General features: G+C 43.4%; 1 protein-coding gene across 1 annotated transcript; it reads left to right on the top strand.

Annotated features, from left to right (window-relative positions):
- Window positions 1–98: 98 nt before the first annotated feature.
- LOC306776284 (unconventional myosin-Va) lies at window positions 99–13,882 on the top strand (the record flags this gene model as incomplete). The annotated part of the gene is made up of 35 exons (XM_079266927.1): window positions 99–125; window positions 807–917; window positions 1,025–1,193; window positions 1,803–1,947; window positions 2,274–2,430; window positions 2,531–2,674; window positions 2,774–2,855; window positions 2,988–3,092; window positions 3,237–3,349; window positions 3,445–3,713; window positions 3,812–3,893; window positions 4,495–4,635; window positions 4,801–4,932; window positions 5,025–5,108; window positions 5,200–5,316; window positions 5,395–5,492; window positions 5,613–5,699; window positions 6,171–6,491; window positions 6,901–7,057; window positions 7,222–7,461; window positions 7,569–7,772; window positions 7,925–8,018; window positions 8,116–8,264; window positions 8,361–8,564; window positions 8,680–8,780; window positions 8,895–9,009; window positions 9,292–9,397; window positions 10,072–10,185; window positions 11,181–11,332; window positions 11,631–11,720; window positions 11,893–12,025; window positions 12,109–12,406; window positions 13,279–13,453; window positions 13,549–13,629; window positions 13,721–13,882. 35 exons carry the CDS (start codon window positions 99–101, stop codon window positions 13,880–13,882), a joined length of 4,959 nt encoding a protein of 1,652 aa, XP_079123053.1.
- Between the last annotated feature and the right edge of the window lie 786 nt (window positions 13,883–14,668).

The following is a 14,668-nucleotide window of genomic DNA, read 5'->3' on the forward strand; positions in this document are numbered from 1 at the left end:
GTCGGGGATACAGGCTGTTCCTTCAGAGGGACGTGTTGATGTGAACCCACTGTTGGTTGTTTTAATGATGTTGATCTGCATGTTTTAAGGTAGTTAAGATGACGTCACTGGAGCTATACAGTAAGGTAAGACTGACTTGAATGTATTTTTCTGTTTTTAAATGAGATCATCATTCTCTCCTGCAGGACCGGCTGTTTGGTCATAGAAAGCAGAGTAATAATTAAACTGTTATATATAATTAAGTATGAATTATGGTGACATGTCTGAGTGTGTCAGCCTTTCCCAGTCATGCAAAGTTTAATACAAAAATGTTAATGCCTAAATGATTACCTCTACCTTTTGCATGGGTTCTTCAGCCAATATGTCAGTTATGAACAGATTTGATGTGATAAATTCTCCCATAACTTTTTTCTATCTGTATGTCTGTAATCTTGGTGCTCAGTAATTTATAAAATTGTAATAAAAGTGTGGATTTCTTTGTAAAATGGACACATTAACAGGCAAAGTTGATGTTTTAGAAGTAGGTAATGACTAATCCATGCAGGCACTTGAGAGTAGGATGACCAGTGTTAATTTTTAACACCGTTTAGGAGCCTTTTATGCTGCTGGGTGACAAATATCTTGTCCGGGTGCGGCCAGGAAGTGTTACGTGTACCTGAAGCGTGTCGGGACAGAAAATAGCATATTATGCAGTTAAAATATCTCCTTTCCTGGACTCCAAAGGAGATCAGTGCATGTGGGAATGTGTTCAACCTGCAGTATCTCTTTCTCTCTTTAATTTCCAATTCAATCTGCTTCCTTGCTAGGGAGCAAGTGTGTGGATTCCTGACCCCGATGCAGTTTGGGTGTCAGGCCTGCTCCTTCGGGACTACAGTCCTGGAGAGAAACATCTACTGCTACAGCTCTCTGATGGAACGGTGAGACATGCACTACCTTTATATTACCCACAAATCAATGCTCAAGTATTGTCCTCCAGCTCCAGTGTCCCGCAACGAGAACTCTGAACTTCCTTCTCCATTGGTAGGAGGCCCAATACCCAGTGGTGTCCCCCTCTGATCTCCCACCGCTGGGGAACCCCGCCATCCTGGAGGGGGAAAATGATCTGACAGCTCTGAGCTTCCTCCATGAACCTGCAGTCTTGCACAACCTGCGGGTTCGATTCCTGGACTACAACAGCATCTACACGTACTGTGGTAAACACCGGCCGTGCAAAAGCAGACAAACGAGGGAGATTCAAACCAAAGGAGAGACGACTGTCCAACTAAAAGTGGGACAACATTAGTGATAGAAGGTCTTTTGGATTTGTGCTGGCAATGTGCCACTAACAGGCAGCTCCTGTGTGCTTCCGTCTGTATGATAACGGCTCATAATGTCGACTATATTACAGGAGGTCAAAGGTTGAGACAGGGAGGCAACTTCCTCACTGCCACCTGTTTAAGATGTGATTACGTATTTTCCAAAAGTCCCTCTGCCCCTTTACAAAAAATCAGTTGTTTTGTTTACATTACATTTTTGAACCCTTAAATCTCTTTAAGATGAGAAAGGTTGTTTATATTCTCTTTAGTTAAGAGTGACAAAAATACATCTTCATTTTGAGTTGCATTTAGATTTGCTTTGTCAATTGTGAAGTTATTACATGTATAATTCCAAATAGTTTACTCCTCAAAGATTTTGTTTTTTTAAACGGATTCAAACGAAATGGCTATTACATCACATTTAATTTCTATGATCTTTATCATGAAGGATAAGTCCAATGAATATCCAGTCTCGTGCTGATGTGACTTTCTCTCCCGTCCCTCCAGGTATTGTGTTAGTTGCCATCAATCCCTATGACCAGCTCCCCATTTACGGAGAGGAGGTGATCGATGCTTACAGCGGTCAGGACATGGCCGACATGGAACCCCACATCTTCTCTGTGGCAGAGGAAGCCTACCGCACTATGACCAGGTCAGAGGTGAAATGCTATGACAACCAGTTGTGCATGTGACATTTAAAAAACCTCTCATGGCTTACAGGAGGAATCTCACCTCAGTAAACATTATAAGCAATTACAAAAGTCAGAAATAACAAAAGTAAACAACATAGATCATGCAGAAACATAAGACAAATACAATTAAGTAAGAGTGTGTATCATTTCAAGCTGTATACAGTAAAACATACTTCAATTAGAATATTATTTCCGATACTTTCTTGCTTATGGTGTAGTGCAACAACACTGACTGTCTCAGCATAACTTCACTGTATGGGTTTTGATAGTATAACTGTGTGTATAGGGAGGAGAAAAACCAGTCCATCATCATCAGTGGAGAGTCTGGCTCGGGGAAAACGGTCTCAGCCAAATTCACCATGCGATACTTTGCTGTGGTTGGAGGAGCGTCACAGCAGACCAGCGTGGAGGAGAGGGTTCTGGCTTCCAATCCAATTATGGAGGTGATGGATGGTTGAATAGTTTTATCACTTCGAAACAAGGTTTTTTTTCCATCGATGATGGGTTTCTTTTAAAGCTACAGACATGTACTTTTGCCTACAGTCTATTGGGAATGCTAAAACCACTCGAAATGACAACAGTAGTCGTTTTGGGAAGTACATCGAGATCGGCTTTGGCAGAAAAGGGGACATCATTGGCGCAAACATGAGGACGTATCTACTGGAGAAGTCTAGGGTTGTCTTCCAAGTAAGCTCTTTCGCCAGAGGGATACGTTTGCACATAAGAATCCTTCATTTATTATGCACCTGTTCATGACTATTGTCTTCATGTTCCTGTGCATGTAAGGCGTCAGCAGAGAGGAACTACCACATCTTCTACCAGCTGTGTGCTTCCAGAGAGTTGCCTGAAATGAGAACCCTAAAACTGGGTGAGACGTAATCACAGGCGACCCCACCAGCTTGATCTCAAATATTACCATGTCCGTTCCCTGTGCCCTTAACGGTTTGTATATTATCGTGTAAATAATGTTAAAAGCAGTGTGAATGTGATTTTCCTCCAGATGCACCTGAGCATTTCCGCTACACCAGCCAGGGAGAGATGCAGATTCCTGGTACTGATGACTTGTCGGACCTGGAGCGCACGCGCAATGCTTTCACCATCCTGGGTAAGATATCTGTATTCACACGAGCACACACAGAGGGTAACAAAACCAACCGCTCAGGCTCTGGTAAGATGCTTCTGTAATTTAATCATATCAGTTGATTATGAAGATAACACAAATTTGTTGGTGAATTTGTTGAAATTGCAGGTGTGCAGCCTGACCAGCAGATGGAGCTCTTCAGGATCCTGTCAGCTGTTCTGCACCTGGGAAATGTCAACATCCAAGCCAGTGGGAGAAGTTCTGACCGGAGTTATATTGATGCAAGACACGTGTTTATGTCTCCTCTCACCTCTTCCTTGTTTCTCTAGGAGTGCATACAACAGGTACATCTGAAGCCTTTATGTTTTTTCTCCAGGCAGACGACCGACCTCTGGCTGTCTTCTCCAAGCTGTTAGGAGTAGAAGGACCTCAGATGGCCCACTGGCTGTGTCATCGCAGGCTGGCTGTCGGCGGAGAGCTGCTGGTCAAACCCGTGTCCGGCCAACAGGCCGTAGAAGCCAGAGATGCACTGGCCAAACATATCTATGGCCAGCTGTTTACCTGGACTGTCCAGAGGCTCAACTCTGCTCTGCGGTCACAGAGGGGACAGGCCAAATCCTTCATCGGGGTACTAGACATCTACGGGTGAGTGATGAGCTTTGCTTTAGCCTTCTGTAGTTCAGTTAATGTTGAAGTGTGTTGTTCTACAAAGTTGGACTGACGAGTCTTCTCTCACGGAGCAGGTTTGAGACCTTTGACCGGAACAGTTTTGAGCAGTTCTGCATTAATTATGCGAATGAAAAACTGCAACAGCAATTCAACCGGGTAAGTCATGTGACAGGAAGACATGTCTCTGTGTCTGCTGCTGTGTGTTACTACAAGCAGTTAATCAGTAGATTCTTCTTCTTAAACTCTTCAGGGAATCAGCCCAATCACCGCTGCAGTCTATCATCACAAATTCCAATTGAGTTTCATTGAACGAAGACAAAAATACTTCAAATTTTACAGCAACAAATGTTATTTTAAATCATTTCTTCCGCTGTTAATGTCCGTCTTGTTTGTAGTTTTGCATAGTCTTTCTCTCCTACAATGTGGTGTAAATATTTGGGGCTAAAAAGTTTCCAAAATCACATTATATTGCTTTGATTTTAGGGAAGAAAGGTTTGTTTTCCTCGTTACATGCGGCAGGAAGTGTTTCTCTGTCTTGACCTCTCTGTTGTGAGGGAAACCAGCACCGACTGTCCTCCCAGTGTGACGATCTGTTGTTGATGGCCTCACTGTGTCAATCTTTTCAAGCTGTTTCTTATTGTTAAGGATAGGCAGGTCGTCTGCTTCCTTGAACTCTCTTTTCAGAGTCATTGCAGTGTTTTTTTTATTTTCGTTTTCACTCACATCTTTTCTATTTTTATGTTGTGTTCTTCTGCAGCACGTGTTCCACTTGGAGCAGGAGGAGTACGTCCGGGAAGAGCTGGCCTGGAGCAGGATTGAGTTCAGTGACAATCAGCAGTGCATCAATCTCTTAGAGGGACAACTGGGCCTGTTTGATCTTTTAGACGAGGAGTGTCGGGTCAGTCTCCCTCTCTCTCATCCCCCTTTTCTGTCTTTTTGTTCTTATTTTTGGATCAATCTTCACAAACGTAAAACAATGTTAGCTGTTTTTTTTTTCAGCGCTGGATTTTTTAACTCGGTGGTTGTAGTGACAATCTCATTCAGTGTCTGTGTTTATCATCAGATGCCCAAAGGTTCAGATGAGAGCTGGGTGCAGAAGCTGTATGATCAACACCTGACCAGCAAGAAACACCCTCACTTCCAGAAACCTCGCATGTCCAACAGCGCCTTCGTCGTTCTGCACTTCGCTGACACGGTGAGCGATGAGGGTCAATACACACAAACCGTAGCAAAAAGTTTCTGATATTATTATTATTATTACTAACAGTTTTCTCTTTTTTTTATCAGGTGCAATATGAATGCGATGGCTTTTTAGGCAAGAATCGAGATACAGTCTTTGAGGAGCTCATTAACATCCTCAAAGCAAGTCAGGTAGGTATGTGTTACATATTGGGTTTCATTTAGTTTTTGTGTGTCTATGGGACCACTAACTTGTCTCTGTGTGCGTTCATGTGTGTGTCAGTCTGAGCTGGTGGCCGAATTGTTCCAGCAGCGGGGAAATGTTTCCTCTGTGGCTAATGGAAGTGTTCGTTCAGGGAAGAGAGCCGCCAGAGAGCATAAACTGACGGTGGGCTTCCAGGTGAGCTGTTGTGACTTTCACTTCGCTTCATTTGTGGCGCAGCAATCTGTCTGTAACTGTGTTTTTGGTGCCTGTCAGTTCCGTCAGTCCTTACAGATGCTAATGGACACTCTGAACAACACCACTCCTCACTATGTCCGCTGTATTAAACCCAACGACCTCAAAGAAGCTTTCATGTATGTCTTTGTTTTGTCTTCACAAAATGAAACCTTCACGCATTTGATTTTGCATTTTCCCTGACGCCTGTGTGTGTGTGTGTGTGTGCACCGAGCAGCCTAACAGCCTTGCTTTGTTAGGTTTGACCCCAGGAGGACAGTCCAGCAGTTGAGAGCCTGTGGGGTGCTGGAGACGATTCGCATCAGTGCTGCAGGTTTTCCATCCAGGTACTGAGTACTCCACATTCTTCTGTCTCTCTGTAAAGTATGAGAGCTCAGATTGAAAGACATGTAAAGAATATAAGAGGATATCAGCAGTTACACTTCTTCTGTTCTAAGTCGTTGATGAGAGCGACACACGGACCAGAGTTTGGTTTTCCTAAAGTGCCTTAATCTTGGAGGACGATATCAGAGTTTTGATAACAGCCATTTGTGGTTGACAGACCATTACCTGCTAATTATGTGTACCGGTACCTTGTGTAAAATATCAGGGTGTTCTTCCTACCTTTTAGGCAGCATTTGTTTCAATTTGTGACCTTATGGTATAAAATGTACTTTAATGTTTTTAGGGATATGAAACATGTTTGAGATCATTTATAACAATGGCAATTTAATTGTCTCTCTATTTACTTAAGTCTTATCTATTTACAAACAATCTTTACAGAACGATCAACCGCTTTCCTCTTTCTTTGTTTCCAGATGGACGTACGAGGAGTTCTTCTGCAGGTACCGTCTTCTGCTTCGAGGTCCCCAGGGTCAGGAGCAGGCCCAGGCCTCGTGCAGACGAGCCCTGCCTCAGCTCATCCCAGACCCAGACCAGTACTGCTTTGGAAAGACCAAAGTGTTTTTCCGGGCCGGTCAGGTGGCTCTCCTGGAGAGGCTGAGAGCTGAGAGGCTGCGTGTGGCTGCTGTGATCATCCAGAGCCGGGTCAGAGGGTGGCTGGCACGGATTAGATACACCAGGACCTGCTGGGCAACGGCCACCATACAGAGATACTGCAGAGGAGCTCTGGCCAGACGGTGAGGAGGATAGAAAAAGATGTCTGTGTGCGAGAGAGAAATGAATGTTGTTGCAATACAATATTTATGTATTGCCTCTATATTACAGTTTACACTAACTGTGTCCTTTTATTTCTTGAAAGTGATTTTTACAGAAACAGACCCGTTGGTGATGGAAATTTTATTTAATTGTCTATTTTTATGTATTTGTGAAAGATATTAGTAATTTATCCAATAATGAAGCCAGGTTTATGTTTTAAACTACGTCAGCTGAGCTACAATGATTTTTACAGTGCGCAATAATCTGTGATATTTTTCTATATTTTGTGCAAACTTCACTAATCTCCAACTCTAAAATTGCCAGACATAGCCTTGAACCTTTAATTGGATATTCTGCACTTAAATGTCGTCTCTGTCATTTTGGTTGCAGACTGGCCCTGACGCTGCGCTACACCAAGGCTGCCTTAGTAATCCAGAAGTCTTACCGCATGGTGGTGGTCAGACAGCTGTTCCTCATGATCCGACAGGCCACCGTCACCATCCAGGCCTTCACCAGGGGAACACTGGCCCGCAGCAGATACAGACTGGTCAGAATTGAATCATAACCTGCTTCAAAATCTTTTAAAAAGTCCAATTTTTGTCAAATAATTTTTTGACATTGCTCTGCTTAGAAGATAAATTAAGTGTGACATAAAAGTAAAGTTATAAGACTGAACTGATGAAAAATGTAAACCCTTTTTTGCCTCCTCAGTTGGTGGCAGAGCGGGCTGCTGTGTTGCTTCAGGCGAGAGTGCGTGGGTGGCTGGCGAGGCAGACGTACAGGCGAGTACGTGCGGCGGTGGTGTTCACGCAGTGCTGCGCACGCCGCAAGGCTGCCAGGAGAGAGCTGATGAAACTAAAGACCGAGGCCCGCTCAGTGGAGAAGTACAGAGAGCTCAACAAGGGCATGGAAGTCAAACTGATGCAGCTGCAGTTGAGAGCAGACCAGGAGGTGGGTGAAGGGAGTTTGATGCCGTCATGTGGTCTTGCTAAGCCCTAAGACGTGTGTTTCAAGTTATTATCTGTTCACACAATAGAGTTGTGTTTGTGTGTGTCCAGGCCAGGGGGGGTGCAGCTTTGAAAGAGACCCTGCATGCAGAGCGAGAGGCCACTAACACGGAGCTGGAGGCTTTGAGGGTGACGGTACAGAAACTAGAGAGCCAGAAACAGGAGAAGCCTCAGCCCGTCATCAGCGACAAGGAGGTGGAGGAAAGAAGGAGAGCTGAGGAGAAGGCTGCCCAGGAGATCCTTCAACTCACACAAGTAGGTCTACCGACCCAAGAATAACTTGACACATTTTACACTGTGCTGGTGATTGTGTTATTATTAACCGTGTAGAATACCATTGCAAGCTTAGTTAATTTTAATATCCAGGAGTTTTAATTGTTTATTCTCATTCTCTCCTAATTTTTGAGGAGTTGCAAGCCCTGCAGAGAGAAAAGGACAGTTTGTGCAAAGACACAGAGGATCTCTCCGCTCGCTTGTTTGAACAAGAAAAAGCACAAGAAGGTAGGTTCTTCTCACTCTGCAGCATCACACGGCCTCATTGGCCTCATTGGCCTTCTTCATCTCAGTGTTTTTGTATTTTCCTCGTGTGTGTGTGCAGAGTGTGTGCACCAGGCTGTGTCTCGGGCGAGTGCTGCTCTGAGGGCGGAGCTGGATGAGGAGAGGAGAAAGTATCAGGGTCTCCTGAGAGAGTTCACCAGACTGGAGCAGAGATACGACAACCTCAGGGAGATGAGTCTGCTCACTGAGGTTCATAACTACACCAACAGGCACTCTTAAATACTTTTAGAAAAATACTATTTTTGGTCTGAAAGTCCATCTTGGTTTTTTTTCCACTCACTACAGCGCACCAAGTGCCACAGAAGGACGGACTCCACCCAGAGCTTGGAGCCTTCCTCCCCCACTCCGCTGTCACCCCAGTCTCTCACCCCACTCTCACTGTCACCCTTCTCATCTGCCTTCTGTTACCCGGAGGAGGTCCGCAGGGTCAGCGTGACGTCTCCCTCCATTGAGAGGAGAGTCTCGGTGTGGGGCATCGAAACACCAATGGTGAGGAAAGTCACAAAACCTCAGTTTTGGTGGCGAAGACATTTTTTGAGCATTGAACTTGCAACACAATCTCGTCAGGTAAACAATATGTCTGTGTTCGTGTTCGCATTGACAGGACCAGTTGATGGAGATGATGGACGTGGCCAAAGACCCGGCAGTGAAGATGAAAGGAGAGGACCTGGCACACGCTTACGACGCTGTACGAGTGGCCAACAAGTCAGTCGGTCACTAGTGTGTCAACTTTGCTTCCCCTGCAAATCTATGCTGTGATTTATATTCAGTGGATGAACTCTGGGACGCTGTTGTCATGTCTCCCCTTGTCTGTGTCAGGTTTCTGGAGAGCCAGCTGCGTAGCCAGCACAGTCAGAGGGAGGAGGAGCTGGAGGCTCTGAGGTGCCAGCTTAGTCAATCTATCTCTGGTTCTTCCTCTGCTGCACAGCAACAGGTATCGGCTTATGAAGGCAGTCATCTGTGGTGCATGAAGGATTCTGCGGAAAGGCTATTTATAGATTGATGAGTCCTAATGGTCTTTGTTTCTGCACTGAGATAAAAGCCCCTTCCTAAATGTGTCCTAGTCACTCACCTGTTCTCTCTGACATCATCACGCCACAGTCTATGAAGTAAGAGCCAGTGGATTCTGGCTGCTTGTAATCTTTATGAGTCAGTTTGGTGTAGAGCATTGGCTGTAAGCCACGAACCCTCAATGTGAGTGTGTTTGTGTGTGAAGGAACTGCAGGCACTGCTAGAGGCCAGAGAGCACGAGTGTGTCCGACTGAGGAGAGAGCTGAAGGAGCTTAAAAACACCGTCTCACTCAGACGGCTCCTGACACAAGGTGAGCTCTCATCGGAAGAATTCTGAGCTTTTGGTTTGCTATGCACTTTCAGAATAAAGTGTTTGGTGGTTTATCTTCATCACTGGAAAAAACAACTTCACAGCACATCGGTATATTTGGATCCTTAACATATATTGCTCCCACAAATATTGATGTTAAAATGTCCATGAAAGCCGATAAGTAAACACTTATCATTAGAGAAACATCATAATGGGATCAAAAATGCCTTCCATCCACTGACTTTTTCCACTCGGCAGGTTATTTACGAACTTGAGCACAACATATTAAGGCAAGTTTATTTATATCGCATATTTCAGCAACAAGGTACTTCAAAGTGCTTTACATAAAACATAAACCATTGGAAGCTTTGAGACAACGTGCAAAGGAAATCCATTATAAAAGGACATTGAAATACATTTAAAAACACTCATTAAATATCTAAGACAATAGAAAATAGAAACAGGCTAAAATACAATAGAGGTCTGGATGTTTCATAAGGTTGCAGAAGATCAGAAATGTATTTTGGCCATAAACCATCCTGTGCTACAGTCGTATTTTGAAGTCAATTTTTTTTTAAGTGTCAATTTTATAAAGTATCAACCTTCCAATTATTATATCTTCTCTTACATTGCTGTAGTTTTCAGCCGGTGCTGTTTGTTTTTTGTGCTCATCAGTTTTCAACCCGGAGACGTCCTCCTGTCCATCCCGCACGAAGCCAGCAGCAGTCACTGGTTTACTGGAATGTAGGAAGAGAGACGAAGCCAAGCTCATCAAGAACCTCATCACAGGTGAGACCGTAAACAAACACGATATTCAGGTCTCATGTCATAGAAGCATTCAAACTTTCATATAGAAAACACACAAAAGTCATTTATATCATGGCTGTAGATACTTACATACATAGGTTCGTTTTTTTTCAGTGGTATAGTTTATTCACTATTCGCAGACATTAAAAAGCATCACAGCAGAAAGCACAAATACCAGCATTCCGCTAGATATTCTGTCCTCTAAACTTGCATAGAGTTTCATGTTGACATTAAACTAGAATACACGCCCTTTGACATTTGACCTGGGAAACAGTATATTTAAAAGGGAACTTCTGTAGGCCTATAACTGAACTTTATTTCTCTAGCACCTTTCATACAATCATGCAGGCCAAAGTTCTTCATAGAGCAACATTGGATGTCATTTTTCAAGACTAAAAATCACAACAATACAAAGTTAAAATCAAAGAAAGAAGCAAGAGGTAGAAATATTATGAAAACCAAATTTAAAAGCTAAAAAAAGATATCTTAATGTTTCTTATAGTGTCCATAGAGGTTGACTGTTCCAGAGGCGAGGGCCCTCGTGGTTTCTGTATTCATTAATCTGCTGTCTATTCTGTCAATGTTAATTAATAGCTGGGTCGCACAGACATAGTGACAAAATAGTGAAAAATGGCCATTACTTTCTACAAGTTCAAGCTGTCTTCACATCAACAGTCCAACTGTGACTCCTTCAACTTATGGTGCCATTTTCACTTGCTCATTGGAAACACCCACCAAACACAGTATAAACAAAGTATGTTTTTATCTGGAATGACAACAGTTTTAAGGGGATTCTTTTAAATGCTTTAGAAACCCGTTGGTGGGATGTTGAGACCACACTTGTACCGTTGTCTCTTAGGATGACGAGGATGACACACAAGAATACACCTTTAACGTCAACTAACTTTTCTGTAGCTGACAAGTATGACCTGGCCGTGTTCACTCTGCCATTGCTGCTCTCTCTGTCTGTGGTCCAGACATCCGCGTTGACAGCGCCCTGTCTCTGCCTCCTGGCCTGCCTGCCGGCGTGCTCTTCCTGTGTGTTCGTCAGGCCGACTGCAGCGGAGACCGAGCGCACGCTCGCTCGCTCTGTAGCGCCGCTGTCACTGCTATGAAGGCAGCTCTGAAGGTAACCTGAGTTATGAGTCTCCTTGGTGCGACCATATGGTTGAGGTTTAATGTGCAAGGGCAGATCACATCATGTCGGGTAGCTTGTCACTTACACGGAAGCATCAACAACTGACTTTGAACCACTTTCATGCGATTGTTGCGGATTGTTTTGTCCAACAATTTCGCCCCTAAGGACAAAGTAAATGACAGCAAAGCCCAAACATACCTCTCACACACAAATATACATAATAGCACGGATATATATTTTCATCTCCAAGTGACAATATAACCTTTACTCGTCCCATCTGTTCCTGCAGAAACATAGTAACGATGTAGATATGACCGCTCTGTGGCTGAGAAACGCCTGTCTGCTGCACGACCTGTTGACCCAGCACTCCCCAAAACAGGTAGGATGCACATGTTTTATTATGATTTACATCGATATATCAAATCCAAAAGCAGACTTCTAGACGTCCAGCACACACAGTCTCTGACAAATAGAATGAATATAATATAATCTTTGTAGTAGTTGGGAGTTCATCGATATCAATGCATTAAAGTGGATTGATTGCTTTTTAGACCCTTGACTCAGACGAAGTGGTTCCACTGACCACTGATCTGAGTGACTTGATCCGCACCCTGAGTGACTTCTGTATCCAGGCCTATCAGCAGCTCCTTTCCATCACTGAAAAACATCTGCAAAACATCATAGGTACCACTCTATCTAAGAGAATACCGACGCTATTAATAGTCCATCCTCCACTGCTCCTCTAATCTAACCTCATGCTCCCTCAGTCCCTGCTCTGTTGGAGAGTGAGACCATCCCAGGTCTGTCTGGCTCAGCAGGGAAGTCGGTGACGTCCAGAAAGCGAGCGGGTTCGGACCCCAGGACTGTGGGAGGCGATGCTCCGACTATGGCGGCGGTGCTGAGGAAGCTGGGAGCCCTTCACACCGCTTTGTCCCATCAGAATCTGTCCCCAACACTGATGGAGCAGGCCTTCAACCAGCTCATCTACCTCATCTCTGCCTCCGCTCTTAACAGCCTCCTGCTGAGGAAAGACATATGCTGCTGCAGCCGTGGCATGCACATACGGTAGAAATATACACAGAAATCAATTGACGTATATGCAACATTTCAGTTTATTTTACATCATATATATTTTTAGGTTATTTGTTTCTGCATTTTCACCTTCCTTGGACAGTTGATAATGGAAACAAGTATAAATACTATACTGTTGTGTTCACTTAAAATGAGGTGCTTTCCAGAGTGATGAGAGTGAGGCAACAAAATGCACAAACACACACACACGGCATCTCTCCGAGTGAAAGAGCACTCTTCAATGACCTGCATACAGCCTCATGAAGAAGTGCCAAAAAAACATAGAAAGTCAGAAAATGATCGTATTATAGTATGTGATTAAATCAAAAAACACATCATAGTGTAATATGTCATACAAAAGTGATGGTATATTATGACAAAAGATGTCATCAAAGTATGTACTAAAAATGTCATTAAAATACGTCATAATATATAGCATGTCGTGGTAATGCTATAGTATGGTGTGTCTATTGGTTGAAAAAAGTCATAGAATAGCATGTTGACAATATATATAAAACAGTCGAAAAACGTTATATAAAAGTCACCTTAGAGTAAATAAAAAGTTATGAAAAGTTAGTTTAGTTTAGTACATTTAATAAAGTCATTGTATAGTATGTCAAAAATATACATAAAAAAGTCAGTATGTCGAAAAAAGTCATTGCATAGTAATTCAAAAAAAGTTATTAAAAAGACAGTATAATATTTTGAAAGTCATAGTATAGTATGTCATTAAAAAGTCATAAGACGGTATTTCCTATAAACTTTTTTAAATCCCAGTGTTCATTTCAGACTGTCAACCTACAGAAAGTCTGAATTGTATAATTAAGATTGTTTCTTAATTAGCCTTTCTCACTATTTTCATTCAGCTACAATGTGAGTCTTTTGGAGGAGTGGCTGCGGAGCCGAGGTCTGCAGACAGGGGGTGCTGTGGCCACACTGGAGCACCTCATCCAGGCCGTTCAGCTGCTGCAAGCCGGGAAAAAGACAGAGTCGGATGCAAAGGCCCTTGTTCAGACCTGCACTGCCCTGTCCAGCCAGCAGGTGGGTCTCTATCTGCATCCTGCTTGAAGAAAGAACAAATTGTTGTGCAGTTGAAGTGTATATAACTCTACGTTGGTATCTGTTTCGTTTGACAGATTGTAAAGATTCTGACCCTCTACACTCCCGGCAGCGACCTCGATGAAAGAGTCACACTGAATTTCATCCGTACTGTCCAGGTACTGTACCGTCTTACAGCTGCAAGGGCTTCCCGTGCACAATTTAAAGAAGCGCGTCTCATGTGAGTGGTCTCTGTCTTTGCTCTTCTAGGGGCTTCTCAAAGGCCGTTCTGACGGTCAGCCTCCACAGCTCCTCATGGATGTGAGGCGAGTGTTTCCAGTCACATTTCCCTACTTGCCTCCCCCCGTCCTCCGTGCTGAGCAGTTAGTCATCCCAGACTCCCTCAAGATCTCCTTTGTCCGCAGAGCCTAGAACAGGATGCATTGTGTTCAGAGCAAATATATGACTGTGTTGGCAGATTTGATTCCCAGACCTAATGCGTTTAGTCATTTGAAATAACTTCCAGAAGGTGTTTAATTAATCTATCAACAATCAGTGGATTAGTCTGTGCACAGCAAAGGTCCAGCCATATCTCAGTACCGTTTCATGAACAAGAAATGAGATGAAAGTGTTTTTCTTTTCATATTTTATTGGAAGCGGAAACACAATGAGACTGCAGTCCCAGTCACCTCAACCCCCAATAAGAACAACCAGAATAAAAAAAACGCAAAAAATTAGAAACATCTCGTGTATAAAAAAATCCTCATGCGAGTACTTTGTACCACTACACATCATCAGTAATACATATTTATATATTCACAAACATTTGAAAAATAGAAAACGAGAATGAAATATCAAAATAAAAGGAGACATCAATTGGCAATTAACAGCAAATAATTCTGCGTGCTGGCACAATACATTTTTTCTTTTTGTTTTGTTCCCATCATGCACCTTTTCTGGAAGTACAGGACCGGCGGCGCTGTGCTGCGGTCTGTCTGTCTGCGTGGCCCGGTCAGCTAGACGGAACAGATCATGCACGTCTGCTCTTTGTCTGTGTGCTTCTCATTGTGCTTCTACATTTATCCTTGTCCATAATTTCCGTGTGCATTCCAACACCCAAACACGCAAACTGCGCCTCTGAAGGAGGAGACTAAAGTATCATTGTCAACAGCAATAAATAAAGATTTGTTTCGTGGCATTTCCAGCTGTGTGACAGTT

This window comes from Melanostigma gelatinosum (assembly GCF_949748355.1).
Source record: "Melanostigma gelatinosum genome assembly, chromosome: 4".
NCBI lineage: Eukaryota > Metazoa > Chordata > Actinopteri > Perciformes > Zoarcidae > Melanostigma > Melanostigma gelatinosum.